This window comes from Bos indicus x Bos taurus, chromosome 10, assembly GCF_003369695.1.
Source record: "Bos indicus x Bos taurus breed Angus x Brahman F1 hybrid chromosome 10, Bos_hybrid_MaternalHap_v2.0, whole genome shotgun sequence".
NCBI classification, from domain to species: Eukaryota; Metazoa; Chordata; class Mammalia; order Artiodactyla; family Bovidae; genus Bos; species Bos indicus x Bos taurus.
In genome coordinates, this window is record NC_040085.1 from 72,910,822 (window position 1) to 72,932,569 (window position 21,748).

At 43.3% G+C, this 21,748-nt stretch overlaps 1 protein-coding gene across 1 annotated transcript in view; it reads left to right on the top strand.

The window, feature by feature from the left end:
- The first annotated feature begins 5,524 nt into the window (after nucleotides 1-5,524).
- The window catches only part of FAM71D (family with sequence similarity 71 member D), a 33,426-nt gene continuing 17,202 nt past the window's right edge, over nucleotides 5,525-21,748 (top strand). Inside the window, exons 1-4 of the mRNA XM_027552211.1 lie at nucleotides 5,525-9,341; nucleotides 14,481-14,656; nucleotides 19,829-20,028; nucleotides 20,903-21,437. Of these exons, the coding sequence (XP_027408012.1) occupies nucleotides 14,498-14,656; nucleotides 19,829-20,028; nucleotides 20,903-21,437 (894 nt within the window). The 5' untranslated portion in view covers nucleotides 5,525-9,341; nucleotides 14,481-14,497. The remainder of the gene's footprint in view (nucleotides 9,342-14,480; nucleotides 14,657-19,828; nucleotides 20,029-20,902; nucleotides 21,438-21,748) is intronic.

A 21,748-nucleotide genomic window follows, 5' to 3' on the forward strand; every position in this document is an offset into this window, starting at 1 on the left:
GCAGATAGCACAGCTAGGGCTGGGGAGATGGGAGGAAAAGGTTAGCATTATCAGAATCTGGAAGCTCATAGGTCAGATCCGTGGGAGGTAGGGCTCAACCCTCCAAGGAAAGGGCACTGCCCAGATGTTGAATAGCTAGAACCAGTTGCCATTGCCAGGGTGACACGCAGAGAATCAAAAAACAATCCGGAAGGAACATAAGTCCCTTCTTCCCACCCTCTGCTTTCCAAGTTCCCTGTAGTCTAATGCAGCCTATTGTTGAACCTAGCAGGAAGCCAGCTGGCAAAGAAAAAAGAGAAATGTAGTTAGCTGAGTTCCAGCCCCAGCTCCCAGTTCCAGCCCCAGCTCTGTATTCAGCACTGTGGAATACAGTGGTGGATTTGGGGCTGGGAGGCAGTCACTTGTCCAGGAACTGAGGAAAGGGTTCTCTAAGCAGGTGATATTTGAGCTCAGAGCAGAAAATAAGCATCGCATGTTAACTGAGAGAAAAGCATTCAGGCAGAGGAAAGGGCTTAAAGAATACAACTCCAGAAAGGAGACTGAAGCATGATGAGGGAGGGGGCGGGATATAAAATATAACTGGAGACAACTGAAGCCAGGATGAAGCGAGATCATGCCCACACGTGTATAGGCTCTTGGGTGTTATGATATATGTCAAATAGCCTGATAGCATGGGAAGCCGCTGAAGGTTTAAAAAGAAAACAAGACTTATTTAGTAAACACCTGTTGAATACAAGGCCCCACTCTAGACAGGGGCTCCTGCACACACGGAACCCACCCTCCCTGCCTCCTACACCTGTTCTTCTGCCTGTATTTTATTTCCTGGTTAATGGCACCACCATTTACCCAAGTTTCCCAAACCAGAAACCTCTGAGTCATTCTTTCTTCTCACTTCCCACATCTGATTAGTCACTAAGTTCTGTCAACTCTACTAATAGTTCCTACATTAACCCACTCATTTCTAGTCCCACTGCTGCCATCTTCATCTGTACATCTCTGGAATCGCCCTCCCTGAATTCACCCTTCACGCTGCTACCAAAGTGATTGATCCAGAGCATAAATCTCTCTGTACTAAAACTCCTTATGAGAAAACTGCTGCAACAAATGAAGTCCAAGCCCCAGTCGGGGCAGTTAAAGTCCTCCATGATCTAGCCCCTCCGTCATCCACATTCATTTTCCCCCTCCCGCTTCACTTAACACCAAACCATTTGCAGTTTCCCCTTCAAGCCGTGTCATTTTATGCCTCAGTGCCTTTGCTCAGGCTGCTAATCTTTCAAGATTAACCTTGGACACTAACTCTTCCAGAAACCCTTCCCTAAATCCCCAGATTGGACTCAGCAGCCCGTCTCTGTGCTTCCACTTCTCACTGCACCCCGTTGGCACCACCCCTCCTCCACTTGGTGGCAGAGACTGTTCACCTCTATAGCCCCAGCTTGATAGGGTGCCTAGGAAATAGTAGGTACTCGTCACTAAACTTACCGACAGAAGTGACCTTGGATAGTACTCAGCAGGGAGCCAGAGACAGAAGCTGAAAAGAAAACTTCATATCCCATGCTTAGAGCATGCAGCAGAGGGGACCCCACGCAGGCATGAGCAAGTGGGCACATCTCATGAGGGACAAGGGCAGAAGGCTAATTGGCACGGACCTCGCTTCAGCAGAGTTCCTCGAACTCAGAACTATGGCATCATCTCCAAGGACAGTTGTAAGTATGATTTAGTACTCTGTGCATGTTAGAAAACATTAATTTTTAAAGATGAATATTTAAAACATACCATGATTTTTATTTCCCTCCTTTGCTATTTCTTCACATTTTTAAGATATTGGTAGGAAAAAAAAAAAAGGAAGTGAGAAAGGAAGCATTTCATCAAGACATCAGAATTAGTAACAACAACATGGAAGAGGTGAGATCAGATTTATGCAAAAATGTTTCCTGGCCCTGATGCAGGAAGCACGGAAAATGGCCAGTGATCATGCAACAAATATGCTGAATGAAGAAATGAGTGACAAGAAATCTAGCCAATGATACTCATACAATTAGAAGAAGAGTTTGTCCATCCAGAAGAGGACATTCAGGATAGAAGCAGGAAAGGGAGTGTCTGAGGCAAAAATAACAGGAAATCCTTTGATCTCGCACATGAAGAGGCTGTCCTTGTTGGCAGACTGACCCAGTTATACATGGAAAGATATTACCAGTAGACACCCCAATGATACATCCAGTCCTCAATTCTGGGAAAGCTGCCCTGATATATATCCTATGGGAGTAGATGCTGTAATCTCCCTGACCCCAGCACCTGGTCCCAAATGGAAGTTAAACAGTTCTTAAGGAAATAGGAACCCTATTATCCACTCAAAAACTCAGATGATATTTATTCTGAGAGACTGAATGTTCTCTGTGCAAAGCAAGTGTTTGAGCCTGCAATATGGTGACCCAAGTGAAGCGAATTCACCGAGGTAACACCCTCCAGTCCTGAGTGATTGGTTACTATCCCACTTATGCTCTTCCATCCTCAGGAGCAGGTGAGCAGGTGGCTAGACGGGTGAGCACCTGCAGCCCTCAACCATAACGCAAAGGTGAAGAAGGACAGTCTGACAGGAAAGCCACACAGAAAAGCAAAGACAAATAATCACGTTTCTTCAAGAGGGAGGAGATCTTCAGAGAGAGATGCCGTGTGCTTCATTACATTCATTCGTTCATCCAACAAACAATTGCTGGGTTGGGTGCCTGCCACAGCCTGGGTCAGAATGTACTAGAAGCTGAGGTATAAAGATGCTTTATGAAAGTAAAAGATGCTTACTCCTTGGAAGAAAAGTTATGACCAACCTAGACAGCCTATTAAAAAGCGGAAACATTACTTTTCCAACAAAGGAAAAACACTGGTTTTTCCAGTGGTCATGTATGGATGTGAGAGTTGGACTATAAAGAAAGCTGAGTGCTAAAGAATTGATGCTTTTGAACTGTGGTGTTGGAGAAGACTCTTGAGAGTCCCTTGGACTGCAAGGAGATCCAACCAGTCCATCCAAAAAGAGATCAGTCCTGGGTGTTCATTGGAAGGACTGATGCTAAAGCTGAAACTCCAATACTTTGGCCACCTCATGTGAAGAATTGACTCATTGGAAAAGACCCCCGATGCTGGGAAAGATTGAAGGCGGAAGGAAAAGGGGACGACAGAGGATGAGATGGCTGGATGGCATCACCAGCTCGATAGACATGAGTCTGAGTAAACTCTGGGAGTTGGTGATAGACAGGGAGGTCTGGCGTGCTGCAGTTCATGGGATCACAAAGAGTTGGACACAACTGAGAGACTAAACTGAGCTGGGGTATAAAGAGGCTTCTGCCCTCTAAGAATATCACCTTCTTTTGAAGTTTTTCTTCACAGAAGCTCAAAGTGGCCTAAATATTAGTATGTTTAAGGTCTCTGAAAATTGGGATGTAGTTAGATCGAAGGACAAATTATCACTTGAATGATAAATGATAGTGTTTTCAACTCCTCTGTACGGTGTCTTTTCCATGGTGATCCTGTGACTAAATGGTCTTCTCTCTCCAGGAAGCCTCTGAAATCTTCACACAGCAACTAGAACTGCAGCTCCGGAGCTGTGCGGGCTCCCCAGGAGTGCTGGCCACATCTAAGCCCAGGGGCTACTTTCAGGGCTGCTCTGCTCTTACTTCAGAGACGATGTCAGCTGTTTATGATGCGGGAGCCTGAGAACAATGCCAGGGCAGCCTGGCCTCCTGTGTTCTTTACTAAGTGGTTAGTTGCCTGCCCAGTAGACTGAAAGCACCTTCTGCCAAAGAAATGTGAGAAGAGTTGAAAACGTGCTATTTGGAGACTATTCTCCTAGTAGACATCCAGGAGATCTCCAGAGATCTAATTCATCCTCACTTCTCCACAGTAAGTGACTGCCTGCTTCCGGCTACTTTAGTGTGAACCTGAGGGAGAACAAAATGTCTACCCTCTTTCCGTCTTTGCCTTTTCCTTTATAGTTTCATTTCCTTCTGGTTTCAACTGGAACAAACAAGAAATCTCAGATTCTTAATACCTGTTGAACTTCTTAAACATAATTTGAGACTTTGTTTAAAACAAGTTTTCTGGATGATTGTTAAATTCTGATTTTTCAAACTGTTACCCCGGTTTTCTCCCACCAGTGACTGAATTGAATGAGTTTATGGAGATAGTCGTTTTAGATCATTCAAATGGGAGAGATCTGGAACACAGGGTTTTTCTGTTCAAAGCTGAAAGGTTCGTTGGAGCCACATTGTCAGAAGAGAGGGGGCCCATAACAGTTAGATCATCTCAGATTCAACTACAATTGCAACCTAGGATTTTGATGGACCAATCTAAAAATGCGTTTATTACTGTGTTAAGAATCTTGGGGGGAAATCTAAGTAAATGCTTTGCTTCAAAGTGCTACAAGGAATGAATCTCCAAGCACCGAGTAGTATTACAGAGACCAGCTCCAATATGTGACAGGTAAACCTGTCATTCAAGAGCTTTCACATAATTACAGAAACAACACTCACACAAGGAAAAGACAGGAGAATCTACATGTCAGTACCTGGGTGTTCACTGTGGAATTCTTTCAGCTTTGGTGCAGCTTTGAAAATGTTTTAGAATAAAATGCCAGTGAGGGTAGGGCAAAGCCTCCATGAAAGTAGTAAGCAGCCAACACGTAGAACATTTTCAGGGACATTTATAGAAACCCTCTCTGATTTCAGTGGTCAGAAGAACTACCAAAACCACTTCCACATTGGCTCCCACTCTCTCCACTTCCCAATTTCCATTAAAACTCAAGCTGTCAAACGTCCAGAAATTTCCCAGTAACCAATAACCACATCATCATCACCATCACAGGGTGAAGAGACCTTATAGCTATACTATTTTTAGCACTAATAGGGCCTTGGTCTTTCTTGAAACATTACCCAGATGGGGGAGGTCCTAGTGACATCATGGAAGTCTAGAGCAAAGCTGAAGTAATTCCATCCCTGAAATGTTACAATTTCTCATTGCTTCTCTGTGCTTGGTTTCCCCATTAAAATCCTGGCATTGGTTTCTGGTCTGTAATCAGATTTAGTTTGGAATCTGTTTTGTTTTACTAAAAGTAGCCAACAATACTTTTCAGATGAAAATCTGTACTATAGTTCTGCAGAAAAGTACAACCTGATTTAACTATCTGCTGAATTAATCTCCGCTTAACTGGAACTAAAAAGAGAAACAAGAAAAACTGAGGGGATAAAGCACTAATTATTTTTTTTATTCTTATTTTTTACTTTACAATATCGGAGAAGGCAATGGCACCCCACTCCAGTACTCTTGCCTGGAAAATCCCATGGACCGAGGAGCCTGGTGGGCTGCAGTCCATGGGGTAGCTAAGAGTCGGACACGACTGAGCGACTTCACTTTCACTTTTCACTTTCATGCACTGGAGAAGGAAATGGCAACCCACTCCAGTGTTCTTGCCTGGAGAATCCCAGGGACGGGGGAGCCTGGTGGGCTGCCGTCTATGGGGTCTCACAGAGTCGGACACGACTGAAGTGACTTAGCAGCAGCAGCAGCAGCACTTTACAATATTATATTGGTTTTTTAAAAGAAATAAGGGATGCAAAGAATCTGCAAGTGGTAGGATAAAGTAGGGTTCATCTCAAATAGAACTCGACTCCTTTATGTTGTCCTCGCTCCACAACACACAAAACAACTTTCTCTGTAATATCATTCCGTATCTCACTTGCTTAATTAGATGTATAAGACATTTAATGGGCCTGGTGAAAGGCATAGATTATTGGAAAAAATATAAACTTAGATGGTGAAAACGAATGCACCATCCTTGTACAATATAATATAACAAAGCGTTCTGTGAATCTGTGAAATGACGCTAGTGTTTCCACGGTGGCCTATAGCGACCCTACTTTGTTTCTCTGCTTTAATTCACACATTAATTCAGCACATATTTATTGTAAAGCCATAATCCATACATTCATTGACCCTTTAATGTGATTAAGCTATTTTTAATACTAAAATTTATTTTTTACTTGACTTCTATATTGTAGACAGACCTCTACTGCACATGTAATAGTAGTAAAGCAAAATAGTATCAACTTTCATAAAGAATTTGCATAAATAGTCTTCTTTTACTCTTAAAATATTTTCATAGAATCTATACATGTTCAGCTTATTAATATTCAGCTTTTGCCAATTTCCCCCACAACAGCTCTGCTCTGACTTTTCATTATCAGGGCCATGTTCACATGATTCACTCTGACAATTCAACAGTCACAGCGTGATCCAAGAGAGAGATAAATGCATTATTCATGTTTTACATTTATCCTGACTAAAACGTTATCCATGGATGATGATGAAAATGTTCTAAAAGTAAGATTCGGAGATTATGGTGCCAACTGCACAACTCTGTAAACGCACCAAAAATCAGCGAATTTACTAACCCTTTAAATGAGTGAAGTTGATGGTACATAAATTATATCTCAATAAAACTATTTGGAAAACCTATCCATGGATAAAATTATTAGACAAAAACCACCTGTGAAAGCCCAGCCTACACAACTTAGAGTTATTGTGAATCACCAGAGTTAATCACATTATTTCTGAAAGGGTTGCTCTTTGGCTAAGACACTGGGGTCTATGAGCGGCTGCTCGTCGTGATCCCCCCATGAGAAAGCGCAGCAGAGCACAGGAGCCCTTCAGAGGGTGAACCTAGAGTCATCTACTGCTCTTTGAGGGAAAATCTTTTCCCAAACACCAGTTGAACCATTGGGTGCAATTTGTTCTGGTAAATCTTACAGGAGATTGTGATGTTCCATACAGGTCCACACTATGATTAGTAACTACTGCTGTTTTTTTAAAAAAATACTGGTATTTAATGTCATGGGAAAATATTAGTATATATTACATATATGAAGCAATTTTAAAACTTCTAGTTTTACAGATATAGGGTATATATGTCTATGGATATATATATATAGAGAGAGAAATACATATATATTGATATAGACAGAGCTATACCAAAACTTTAATACTATCTTTAGGTATTAAGAGTAAGCCTAGTAAGCAGCTGACCCTGCTTTTGAAGCACTGACAAAATGTGTTGTGTGCGTGCACAGCCACACATCTGGTTTCACAGAAGAATTCATACACTTTAGGAATTGTTAAATACTGCTGTCCCGACTAATTAACCGAGATAACTGAAGAGATTAGGGATGGGGGCTTTGGTGTACAAAGTGTTCATCTCAAACCACAGTTACAGCAAAACTAGTTAACCTTCACACACATTTACCAGCCATACGCATAATCCAAAAGTACCAAAGCATTTCCAGAACAAGTGCTTAGCAACAGACAATTGTCAAAAATCCCATCACATCAGAGAAGATAAAAGAGTCTATTTCATTTCCTGCTCCTTGGCTGATCCCACCCTTTGTTCCACGGTTCAAAGCGGATGCGAGAGGCCAGGCCTGCTCTTGGTGGCCAGTCCCCTGGAACCCTTCCTTCCTCTATTCTCTCCTCCCTCTCGGTGGCCCTGGATCCAAGCTGCTCTTGTTCCCCTGAGAGATCATTTGCCCTCTGGAGGCTTTTTTCTCATATCCAGGGATTCTGGGAGCCACATAAATGACTGCACTGGGAAAGGGCCACAGGGCCTATACAGAATAGTATGCGTTTGTGCACAGCAGGTACACCCTCCAACATGTGGATGTTGTCACTTTGTCAGAGTGATTTTTTTTAATGTGCACTTTATCACCCACTTCTGGATGAGCAAGAGTCAACTACTACATTTTATCAAATCTAAAATCCATTGTTTATAACATATTATTTTATGGGCCAATGAGAAAGAAAAATGCAGCTACTTATATAACTCAGTGCTTTCTTACAGCTTGGAATTTTCCACATGGTATTTATCTATCACCCTCTGTGCCCTCACCCTCTGTTTCTTAGAGGAGTGCTCCACTCTAGTCTCTGGGGCCTTCTTCCAAGCCTCTGATGTGCATTCTGCGAGTTTTACACTGAAACTTTCTTAATCTTACCAGAAAGGGTCAACAAGAGACTCCAAGATATTCATTAAGATCACATTTTAAATGGCAATTAAATGTAACCCAGGTAGTACAACCTTTGTATATAATTTAACATGAACAACCATGACATATGCAGCCAAGTGACAACCACCAGGAGATTCTTTCCCCCCTGCACACACACACACACACACCCTGTGAAGAGTGATCACAAGACATACTCCATTTCAGTTCTTAAGCTGAGGAAAAATGCATTCCGTAGAATGAATGAAACTTGGGAACTATGAAACTAATGGTGATCAAGAAGGAACCCAGTCCAGCAAACAATGGGGAGAGTGTACCTCTGGACGCGGGGTCAGGTGTGGTGCATCAGTGTGAGCACCATGCAGGTGCTCCCTGTGTGGTAGGCATGCTGGTCAGTGTTTTTTTAAGCATCATTGTGTCCGGTGGGCCCAACACTGAGCTGAGGCGGATGGTTTTATCCTCATTGTACAGATGAGGAAATTAATCTCAGAGATGTTAAGTAACATGCCAGGGTCACAAAGGAGCCGGTGACAGAGCCCAAATACGAACCTCGTGTCTGACTCCAGAATCCTTTATATCCCCACCACACCAGTTTCCACGCTGGTCTTACAGCACTTGAGTTCTGAGAGCAATTACACTTGTAGTTGGTCTGGTCCCAAGTATTCCTGAAGGGGGTTACTTCAGAATTTTATGGAGAGGAAAAAGGATTGTCTACAGTGATTCTCAATATATGGCATAAGAACTGCACACTAGTGATGAAGTGGTGAGATGAGCCTGTGTAAGTGTATGCATATACACAACTACCAGTTGGGAATCTAGAGGGTTGAATAGGGTGCTCTGGCTCTTTATAGGAAGAAATACCCAGGCTTCTCAGGACCCTACATTGCACAATGGTTATTTGAGTCTATATTACTAGCCACCTCATATTATCAAATATCCTCACTGACTATAGGAACCCACGATTTCACTTATTTGGCAGTTTCAGGCCTGCTGCAAGCTACATACTCATGATTGTCTGGCTCTACTCACCGAAAGCCATGATCAAGACCATCGAAAACAGCTCAGCTCAAATATAGACAGGAGCTCTCTGACCACTCATAGAGTTAATGAAACTCTTTCTAAGGCATGGATCTCATGTGTGAAATGAAAGTAAGGATTAGTGTTGACATTTTCTTCCTTTATATATGCCTTATTTTCCATTTTTGTTTCCTTCACAAAAGACTTCATCATGAAAAAGAGGAAGCCCAAACTGAAGTGAGTTAAAACTTTGCCTCCAAAAGGATTGTGGCTTGGCCCTGAGTTGAGGTAAGAGTTGATGGTGCATATGGGGGTTAGGAGGGGACCACATGGAACTACTTCTCTTGATCTCTCTGCCTTTAGCTCTCCTTCTCAGGCTTTTCTTTTTTGTTTTTAGCTGTACCAGGTCTTAGTTGCGGTATATGGGATACTTTGGTTGCAACATGCAGACTCTTACTTGCAGCGTGTGAGATCTAGTTCCTTGATTAGGGATCACATCTGGGCCCCCTGCATTGGGAACATGGAGTCTTAGCCACTGGACCACCAGGGAGTCCCTCCAGGCTTTCTTTTTCTCTTTTCCTCTTCTGGGAAAGATAAGACGCTGTACCAAAGACATTGCTTTTAGGGATCAACGCTTCTAGACCTCAGGCAGCGACATGGGAACTGGCAGAAGAGAGTCTGTCTGGGCTGAGAGGGATGAAAGTGACATGACACTTGCTCTGGGAAATGGAGGGTGAATAGCTGCTGTGATATTGCTGATGACCCTGACCTGAAAGCCTGCTGACCTTTGCTTTCCTTCCTCTGTCATCCTTTCTCTCATCTGAAAGTGTGCTTTTCTTATGATTTCTTGTCATATCCTAGGAGATCCCCATATATTTAGGCCCCCAATAATCCAATTGATGTTTTCATCCATCTTCCCTCCTCCAACCTCTCACTTCCTTCTTCCTTGTATTATTATTCCTGTCCATCTTTCCAAGCACTCAAGGCAGAACTGAACCGTAGGCAATGACATAAACTCCTCTCATCAGTCTGAGAGGTTCTGATTCGTGATGTGGGGACTTAAAAGCTCAACTAAGTTACTTTCCCTCTCCAAGCCTCATGATGTATAAAATGAGCATCTTAATAATGCTGCTTCATATTGCTTTTAGAATCAAATGAGATAGCACACATAAAGCTGTTATAGCGTACCACAAAGCAAGAACTAAATAAATGTGGCTGATTATTGTTTTCCATCCTCTCTGTTATTTGTAAGCCCTCCCCAGACAGCCATTTTCCTTTTTTGCATTTCTTTTCCATGGGGATGGTCTTGATCCCTGTCTCCTGTACAATGTCATGAACCTCATTCCATAGTTCATCAGGCACTCTATCTATCAGATCTAGGCCCTTAAATCTATTTCTCACTGCCACTGTATAATCATAAGGGATTTGATTTAGGTCATACCTGAATGGTCTAGTGGTTTTCCCTACTTTCTTCAATTTAAGTCTGAATTTGGCAATAAGGAGTTCATGGTCTGAGCCACAGTCAACTCCTGGTCTTGTTTTTGCTGACTGTATAGAGCTTCTCCATCTTTGGCTGCAAAGAATATAATCAATCTGATTTCGGTGTTGACCATCTGGTGATGTCCATGTATAGAGTCTTCTCTCGTGTTGTTAGAATAGGGTGTTTGTTATAACCAGTGCATTTTCTTGGCAAAACTCTATTAGTCTTTGCCGTGCTTCATTCCGTATTCCAAGGCCAAATTTGCCTGTTACTCCAGGTGTTTCTTGACTTCCTACTTTTCCATTCCAGTCTCCTATAATGAAAAGGACATCTTTTTTGGGTGTTAGTTCTAAAAGGTCTTGTAGATCTTCATAGAACCGTTCAACTTCAGCTTCTTCAGAGTTACTGGTTGGGGCATAGACTTGGATTACCGTGATATTGAATGGTTTTTGGAAACGAACAGAGATCATTCTGTTGTTTTTGAGATCGCATCCAAGTACTGCATTTTGGACTCTCTTGTTGACCATGATGGCCACTCCATTTCTTCTGAGGGATTCCTGCCCGCAGTAGTAGATATAATGGTCATCTGAGTTAAATTCACCCATTCCAGTCCATTTCAGTTCGCTGATTCCTAGAATGTCAACATTCACTCTTGCCATCTCTTGTTTGACCACTTCCAATTTGCCTTGATTCATGGACCTGACATTCCACGTTCCTATGCAATATTGCTCTTTACAGCAGCCTTACAAATAGCTGTGAAAAGAAGAGAAGGGAAAAAAAGGAGAAAAGGAAAGATATAAACATCTGAATGCAGAGTTCCAAAGAATAGCAAGAAGAGATAAGAAAGCCTTCTTCAGCAATCAATGCAAAGAAATAGAGGAAAACAACAGAATGGGAAAGACTAGGGATCTCTTCAAGAAAATCAGAGATACCAAAGGAACATTTCATGCAAAGATGGGCTCGACAAAGGACAGAAATGGTATGGACCTAACAGAAGCAGAAGACATTAAGAAGAGATGGCAAGAATACACAGAAGAACTGTACAAAAAAGATCTTCATGACCCAGATAATCACGATGGTGTGATCATTGACCTAGAGCCAGACATCCTGGAATGTGAAGTCAAGTGGGCCTTAGAAAGCATCACTACGAACAAAGCTAGTGGAGGTGATGGAATTCCAGTTGAGCTATTTCAAATCCTGAAAGATGATGCTGTGAAAGTGCTGCACTCAATATGCCAGCAAATTTGGAAAACTCAGCAGTGGCCACAGGACTGGAAAAGGTCAGTTTTCATTCCAATCCCAAAGAAAGACAATGCCAAAGAATGCTCAAAGTACCACACATTGCCCCATCTCACATGCTAGTAAAGTAATGCTCAAAATTCTCCAAGCCAGGCTTCAGCAATATGTGAGCCGTGAACTTCCTGATGTTCAAGCTGGTTTTAGAAAAGGCAGAGGAACCAGAGATCAAATTGCCAACATCTGCTGGATCATGGAAAAAGCAAGAAAGTTCCAGAAAAACATCTATTTCTGCTTTCTTGACTATGCCAAAGCCTTTGACTATGTGGATCACAATAAACTGTGGAAAATTCTGAAACAGATGGGAATACCAGACCACATGACCTGCCTCTTGAGAAATTTGTATGCAGGTCAAGAAGCAACAGTTAGAACTGGACATGGAACAACAGACTGGTTCCAAATAGGAAAAGGAGTACATCAAGGCTGTATATTGTCACCCTGCTTCTTTAACTTATATGCAGAGTACATCATGAGAAACGCTGGACTGGAAGAAACACAAGCTGGAGTCAAGATTGCTGGGAGAAATATGAATAACCTCAGATATGCAGATGACACCACCCTTATGGCAGAAAGTAAAGAGGAACTAAAAAGCCTCTTGATGAAAGTGAAAGAGGAGAGTGAAAAAGTTGGCTTAAAGCTCAACATTCAGAAAACAAAGATCATGGCATCCAGTCCCATCACTTCATGGGAAATAGATGGGGAAACAGTGGAAACAGTGTCAGACTTTATTTTTCTGGGCTCCAAAATCACTGCAGATGGTGACTGCAGCCATGAAATTAAAAGACGCTTACTCCTTGGAAGGAAAGTTATGACCAACCTAGATAGCATATTCAAAAGCAGAGACATTACTTTGCCAACAAAGGTTCGTCTAGTCAAGGCTATGGTTTTTCCTGTGGTCATGTATGGATGTGAGAGTCGGACTGTGAAGAAGGCTGAGCGCCAAAGAATTGATGCTTTTGAACTATGGTGTTGGAGAAGACTCTTGAGAGTCCCTTGGACTGCAAGGAGATCCAACCAGTCCATTCTGAAGATCAGCCCTGGGATTTCTTTGGAAGGAATGATGCTGAAGCTGAAACTCCAGTACTTTGGCCACCTCATGCGAAGAGTTGACTCATTGGAAAAGACTCTGTTGCTGGGAGGGATTGTGGGCAAGAGGAGAAGGGGACGACAGAGGATGAGATGGCTGGATGGCATCACTGACTCTATGGACGTGAGTCTGAGTGAACTCCGGGAGTTGGTGATGGACAGGGAGGCCCGGCGTGCTGTGATTCATGGGGTTGCAAAGAGTCAGATACGACTGAGTGACTGATCTGATCTGATCTGATCCTCTCTGTTTCAGCTTGTCATTTTCTCTCTCTCTTTTATTCCTGAATGATCTTTCTTCTGTCTCATTCTATCTACGTTTTGGCTCCTCTGGACTCTCACTTCCTCTTGGCTAATTTTACTTCCCCTGTGTTCATGTAAGATGCACTGAAGTTGGGCTGGGAAGGGGACATTGTGTTGTCAACAGCAGAAGGTCTGATGGGAAATTCGCGGAGTCACATATTCATGGGCTATCAAGCAGCAGTGGTCTCTGTGCCCCCAAGCTTTGGCTGGGAAGGAGATGAGACACGTTCACTACCCTCTAGCTTGGCCAGGGAAAGGAAGAGAAGGATCTCTGAGAAAGGACTGAGGTGGAAATAAATATTCAGGGCTTACCACTTGCCAATTAAGGACCCTTCCTCTGAACTGCCATGGAGTTTGTGAAGGGGAATGAGTGATCTTTTGAAGACTTGAACAGAATTGCCTTCTGGGGCCTTGTTCCCTTGTTGGAATTCTGTGATTTCTGGCAGATGAAAGATCAAATCCAATGATGTAGAGCCACTGTGTTTGTTGAAGCAGTTGTGAAGAGAGAGCAGAGAGACAGCAGGAGATGCAGAGCTGTCAGTGACTAGACAGAATCCACTGTTCACTAAGCCTCAGTCATAGATGAATGTTTTAGGAAGAAATGGTCTCAGGTTAGTAAGCCCTTTACTTACAATAAAAGGGCTTGAGACCTATGCAATACAGGAAGGATAGTGGTAGTATTATTGGGAAGATAGAAAATAATGGTTTGGGTAGGGGGAAATATGCTGAGAGTCTTCCCCTCACCACCCTAATTCCTGTTGCTAGCACAACACCCCAGACACTTTTTTGTCATATGGATCTGATCCAGAGTCTTTGTAACCCTTATCATCCAACATTTTCTTTTTCACTTGCTTACTCTGTCTCTCCAGAGAGAGTGACCTACATGTGAGTGAAAGTGTTAGTCGCTCAGTCGTATCCGACTCTTTGCAACCCCGCCAAGCTCCTCTGTCCATGGGTTTCTCCAGGCAAGAATATTGGAGTGGGTTTCCACTGCCTTCTCCAGGGGATCTTCCCAACCTAGGTATCAAACCTGGGTCTCCTGAACTGCAGGCAGATTCTTTACCATCTAAGCCAATAGGAAGTATGTCTGAGGGCAGGCGTATTATGTCTGATTCAGATGGATCTCCAGCGCCCAGCACAGTGCCTGGAATACCCTCAATGTGGATAAAATATGTTGAATTAATGAATAAGTAAGGCAACTTAATTATTATGTTAAATGTTCTCTGTCTCTATTCATTGTACGTCCATTCCTTCATTTTCCTGAGGTTTATACGTAAGCACAATGAAGAAGAGTAACAGGAAATCTCCCACAAGGATCGATGAGAAAGATGACATCTGTGTCCCAGACTCCAAGGATCCAGGAGAGCTTCAAAATATGTTGAATGGAGGAGAATACGCCCCTTTTGTATCTCCTCCCATATTAGAAAGCAATTTTATCCAGGTAAATGATAATTAAACCCTGAATTAAGTTATGATAACCTCATAATTAATTTTCTCAAAGACAGTGGAAAAGGTTGGAAAAATTATTTTAATATTTTAAAAGGGACTGTGTGATAGAATTAAAGGGGATAGTTTGGGAACTTCAAACAATCTAAACTAATTAATGTAAAAGGAAAATTCACTTCAAATTTCCCCCAACAAACTCTAACCTAGAAATTCTGTCCCAACTCTACTGAAATTATTCTATAATCTTCCCAAAATCACACAAAGAAAGTATGGTCATTTTAAAATACTCTGCCATAGGAAAGCATTCAGATAACTCCTTTCTTAACTTAGGAGACATTTTAAAGAATAATATCTATGACACAACCAGGGATTAAAACGCATTTTCCTTCTTACTTCTGAAGGAAAATATATTTGTTAAATTGTATCAAGGAGCGAAGTTTCCTTCTCCTAAAAATTTACCTACATTATGAATGAAACTACACTTCAATGCATTTGGGAGCAGTTCTAAATTTCCTCTAAACATTCAATATTAAACTATTCAGACAGAGGGTTCCATAATGGTCCAGTGGTTATGATTCAGTGTTTCCGCTGCAGGGGCACATTTTCGACCCCTGGTCCTGGAAGTTTTGCATGCTATGAGATGCCAAAAAAGAAAAGAAAAAAAATTCAGACAGAGAAATGGAGAACTGAATTAAATTATGTAGGGCATACCCTTAAAGTTCTTCAAAGTGTCACAACCAAGTCAAACACAGAACACACCCATTTAAGCAGCTCCTCAGCTGATTCTACATAGAAATGACAACATACAAGAGTCCTCTGCACTGATGGGAGAGCTCTTCACCTCCAAGAAGTCATAGGGAGGGAGGTGACGCCTCTAAGAATACCAATGTTTAAGTCATACCCCAAAACGCACGTGATGTCATGTTTTGATGTAATTCACCTTCTGTGTGCTTCTTTCCTAATAATCTTTTTATTTTTCTTCTGCACCTTTCTCAAATAATCATTTTCAAGCTTTAAAGAACACTGGGGGAGGCAGTCAGCTCTCGATAACTTAGATATGTCCTCATATCAGCCTTCCTCAGTGATCACTGCAGAGAAATAGAGGAAAACAATAGAATGGGAAAGACTAGAGATCTCTTCAAGAAAATTAGAGATACCAAGGGAACATTTCATGCAAAGATGGGCTCGACAAAGGACAGAAATGGTATGGACCTAACAGAAGCAGGAGATATTAAGAAGAGGTGGCAAGAATGCACAGAAGAACTGTACAAAAAAGATCGTCACGACCCAGATAATCACAATGGTGTGATCACTCACCTAGAGCCAGACATCCTGGAATGTGAAGTCAAGTGGGCCTTAGAAAGCATCACTACGAACAAAGCTAGTGGAGGTGATGGAATTCCAGTTGAGCTATTCCAAATCCTGAAAGATGATGCTGTGAAAGTGCTGCACTCAACATGCCAGCAAATTTGGAAAACTCAGCAGTGGCCACAGGACTGGAAAAGGTCAGTTTTCATTCCAATCCCAAAGAAAGACAATGCCAAAGAATGCTCAAACTACCACACAATTGTACTCATCTCACACGCTAGTAAAGTAATGATCAAAATTCTCCAAGCCAGGCTTCAGCAATACGTGAACTGTGAACTTCCTGATGTTCAAGCTGGTTTTAGAAAAGGCAGAGGAACCAGAGATCAAATTGCCAACATCTGCTGGATCGTGGAAAAAGCAGAGTTCCAGAAAAACATCTATTTCTGCTTTCTTGACTATGCCAAAGCCTTTGACTGTGTGGATCACAATAAACTGTGGAAAATTCTGAAAGAGATGGGAATACCAGCCCACATGACCTGCCTCTTGAGAAACCTATATGCAGGTCAGGAAGCAACAGTTAGAACTGGACATGGAACAACAGACTGGCTGCAAATAGGAAAAGGAGTACATCAAGGCTGTATATTGTCACCCTGCTTATTTAACTTCTATGCAGAGTACATCGTGAGAACGCTGGACTGGAAGAAGCACAAGCTGGAATCAAGATTGCCAGGAGAAATATCAATAACCTCAGATATGCAGATGACACCACCCTTATGGCAGAAAGTGAAGAGGAACTAAAAAGCCTCCTGATGAAAGTGAAAGAGGAGAGTGAAAAAGTTGGCTTAAAGCTCAACATTCAGAAAACAAAGATCATGGCATCTGGTCCCATCACTTCATGGGAAATGGATTGGGAAACAGTGTCAGACTTTATTTTTCTGGGCTCCAAAATCACTGCAGATGGTGATTGCAGCCATGAAATTAAAAGACTCTTACTCCTTGGAAGGAAAGTTATGACCAACCCAGATAGCATATTCAAAAGCAGAGACATTACTTTGCCAACAAAGGTCCATCTAGTCAAAGCCATGGTTTTTCCAGTGGTCATGTATGGATGTGAGAGTTGAACTGTCAAGAAAGCTGAGCGCCGAAGAATTGATGCTTTTGAACTGTGGTGCTGGAAAAGACTCTTGAGAGTCCCTTGGGCTGCAAGGAGATCCGACAAGTCCATTCTAAAGGAGATCAGCCCTGGGTGTTCATTGGAAGGACTGATGCTAAAGCTGAAACTCCAGTACTTTGGCCACCTCATGCGAAGAGTTGACTCACTGGAAAAGACACTGATGCTGGGAGCGATTGGGGGCAGGAGGAGAAGGGGACGACAGAGGATGAGATGGCTGGATGGCATCACCGACTCAATGGACATGAGTTTGAGTAAACTCCGGGAGTTGGTGATGGACAGGGAGGCCTGGCGTGCTGTGATTCATGGGGTCGCAAAGAGTCGGACACAACTGAGCGACTGAACTGAACATGTCATAACTAGATAAGTTATTCCCTTCAACACACACAACCTCTTGTGATTGCTATGTCTTTGGCAGCAAGTTATCAAGGTACCTGATTCAAGTGTGAGCGAAAAAGAACACTGATTATCTCAAGTAAATTGGTGGCTCAGATGTAAGGAGTCTGCCTGCAATGCAGGAGACACAGGTTTGATCCATGTGTCGGGAAGACACCCTGGAGAAAGGAATGGTTACCCACTCCAGTATTCTTACCTGGAGAATCTCATTGGCAGAGGAGCCTGGCGGGCTATGGTCCATGGGGTCGCAAAGAGTCGGACACAACTGAGCGACTAACACAGATACAGATTGAAAGAACCAAAGGGCTGCAACTCATTCGCAGGAACCATCAGGGTCCCGGCTTCTCTCTTTTTGTCCTGTTACCTACAAATTTCTCCCTTGAGGACATCACATGTGAGCAGGACATGACACCTGCCAGCAAGAGAGGGGGTACATCTCCTCTCTGCAACTGTGAGAGCTGAGACCCCTTTCCCAGAGCCACCAGGAGGCTCGGTCCCATTGGCCAGGCCTGAGTACATGCCCCTGCAGACAGCAATCACTGGCCAGGGGATGGGACCACCGTGACTAGTTTGGGTGGATGAGTTCACTCCTCAGCTGGGGGCACCATCCCTGAGGGGTGGATCCTGGACAAAACCAGAATTCTATTAATCAGGAAGAATAGGAGCACAGCTTTGGGTAGCTAATCAATAGTGTAGGCTACAATCTCCTTCTAAATATATTTGTTTTTTGGTAATTTACTTTTTTGCAGCAATTAATACACAGCTGGGAAACCAAGTGCTTTCCCTCTCTGGCTTCCTTCACATCCCTGTCCACCCACTTTCCAGTCTCATCCTCTTCCAGCCAGCAGAGACTCTGCTCTGTGCCCAGCCAGTCCATGTCCCACGTTGCTCAGGTCTGATTTAGAGGCCCTTCCTTGGGGGACCTTTTCTGACTCTATGGCCAGGGTGTACCGAGCTGGCTGATTGGTAAGAGTTCAGGAAGTTTACAAGTTGGTTGTTAAACACAGTCATCGTTAAGAATTAAATAGCATAACCTTATAAATAAAACTATATTCAGAACAAAGGCAACACATGCTCAAAATTCACCCTTCATTCTACTACATTTTACTATTATCTTGGGGTTATGGATACAAGAGATCCAACCAGTCCATTCTGAAGGAGATCAGCCCTGGGATTTCTTTGGCAGGAATGATGCTAAAGCTGAAACTCCAGTACTTTGGCCACCTCATGCGAAGAGTTGACTCATTGGAAAAGACTCTGATGCTGGGAGGGATTGGGGGCAGGAGGAGAAGAGGACGACAGAGGATGAGATGGCTGGGTGGCATCACTGACTCGATGGACGTGAGTCTGAGTGAACTCTGGGAGCTAGTGATGGACAGGGAGGCCTGGCGTGCTGCAATTCATGGGGTCGTAAAGAGTCGGACACGACTGAGAGACTGAACTGAACTATGGATACAAGAGTTTGACTTCTGTGAGAACCACTTGGCTGTATGGACTATAACATAGAACAGTATATGACTGTAAATTGTCTGCTACAATTTATAATAAACATATCTTCTCTGATAAAGGTAGTTACACACATACCTGCCTTCTTCCCCACTAAGTCAAGTTTTCTGTCATGCACCCCACAGCACAGTACCCTGAACTTGTGCTCAATAACACATAAGACACTTAGTGACATACTTGTTTAATGTTCATTTTCACCAGCAGACCCCAGAGATCAGGGACCACGTCTATTCACTGTGATATCTCCAAGAAGTCACATGAGCAAAAGCATCATAGTTCAGCTCAGTTCAGTTCAGTTGCTCAGTTGTATCCGACTCTTGGTGACTCCATGGACTGCAGCATGCCTGGCCTTCCTGTCCATCACCAGCTCCTGGAGTTTTCTCAACTCATGTCCATTGAGTCAGTGATGCCATCCAACCATCTCATCCTCTGTCATCCCCTTCTCCTCCTGCCTTCAATCTTTCCCAGCATCTGGGTCTTTTCCAATGAATCAGCTCTTTGCATCAGGTGGCCAAAGTATTGGAGTTTCAGCTTCAACACCAGTCCTTCCAATGTACACCCAGGTCTGATCTCCTTTAGGAGGGAATGGTTGGATCTCCTTGCAGTCCAAGGGACTCTCAAGAGTCTTCTCCAACACCACAGTTTTAAAGCATCAATTCTTCGGCATTCAGCTTTCTTTATAGCATCATGGTTCATCTCTCCTTTATTCCTACACTGTTTGGGTAAGTGAGGTTGTTGAGGCCACAGATCTTATCAGAACTTCCCTCTTCCTCTTCTCTGCCTCAGGTCAACAGGAGAGGGGAATCCATTTACCTTCATAACCGAGCCAACTGGGTGACCGTAGGCATCTGCTCTTCCAATCCCACCACCAAGACCCCTAACGTGATGTTGCTGGCTCATCTGACACCCACCGCCCAGAAAGATTCAGAACCCCTGTTTACAAGTCTCCTGACATCTCCTTCTCCAGAAAATCTGGTGCTTACCAGGTGAGTTACAAAGGAAAGAGGTTCACGACCTGTCAGAAAAAGACGCTTTTACCCCGGAGGAGATGAGACTAGAAACACAGATGATAAGTGCTCCTCACTTTGTTTCCTGCTACAGATGACAGAGTCATATCCTTAGAGTCTGGGGAGGTTGTCTGACAACCTGGCAGTCAAAACAAATGGTTCACCTTTAACTTCTCAAAAATTAAACCTAGGGGACTTCCTTGGTGGTCCGGTGGCTAAGACTCCACACTCCCAATGCAGAAGCTTAGGTTCGATCCCTGTTCAGGGAATGAAGGTCCCACGTGCTGCAGCTAAGACCTGGGACAACCAAATTAATTGACTAATTATATAAAATGAAGTCTGGAGTGCTGCAGTCCATGGGGTCGCAAAGGGTTGGACACGACTGAGTGACTGAACTGAACTGACTGAACAGGAACTTCCTCCCCCACCATCCCAACTTCCATCAGGATTAGTTCTGTTCTTGTCTCAATCCACCAACTTGCTGTAGGACCCACGGCAAATCACTCTCAGTCTCAACCTTGCAGGACTAACTAAATGGGACAACTTCTCCTAGATGAGTAATAAATAGCTGATATACCAGTTGATAGTCTTAGGAGTATGATTCAGGTGAGTTGGTCTTCAGGAGCCTGATTATATGTATGAAAAATCAAGGTTTTGAGCCTCAAAAACCATGAGCCAGACCTGGGAACATGTGGCCACAAGAAGGTACTGCCGCATCCCACGCCGGCTCCTCCCCAAACCTGTTTGAGAGATGCACCTGGTGTCCTGTCTCACTCCACAAATGTCTATAACATGAAAGGCCTTGTGACAGTTTCCAATCAGGCCTCCAGATGATATTTGCATTTGTCTGCAGGTTTCTCCCTCTGCAGTTTGTGACTCTCTCTGTACATGATGCCGAGAATATGCGCATCAAAGTAAAGCTGGTGAGTGGCCGAGCCTACTACCTACAGCTCTGCGCCCCTGCATGCAAACAAGAAGCCCTGTTCTGTCAGTGGGTAGAGCTCATCTCCCTCTTGAATAAGGAGAAAGCCAAAGCTTCCAAAGTGTCGGAAGTCTCCAGCCTCTCGGAAATCACGAACAGCACAGACATCACAGGCTCAGTGGACATCATGGATATAGCAGCCTTCCCCGCCATACAGACCTCACACCTGTCCACATGTTCAGACCCCAACAACGATGTAGAAAGCGTTGATTTCTCGGAATTCACAGACATCACCGATGTCACCGACGTCACGGATATTCCAGAAAATGAGGTCACTGAGGCCCCAGATATAAATATTGTCACAGAAGTCACAGAAGTCACAGACATCTGTGGAGTCACAGCAAGCTCAGGGGTCAGAGTGGTGTTTGAAAATGATGACATACTCAAGGCCAAGCAGGAGGAAAAGGTATGTGACATAGAAGACTTTCATTCTCTAATAATTACTCTCTTTCACTCTCTTTGGTGAGCTTCATGACATTGATTATTGAAATAGTATGGAGTTTACTCTGATTAACCTAACACTAAGAATGAGATCTGATCCCTGAACCCCTGCTTAAAAGAGTTGTAAGATGTCCCCTGAAATAGGCAGTGACCATCCATACCATAAAACTTAACCCTGTATCAGGAGGCATGGTAGGATAAAAAGAACTTTGGTATCAGAGTCAGAAGTCCTGGGTTGGAATCCTGCCCTGCCTGCTTCATGTTAGTTTGGCCAAG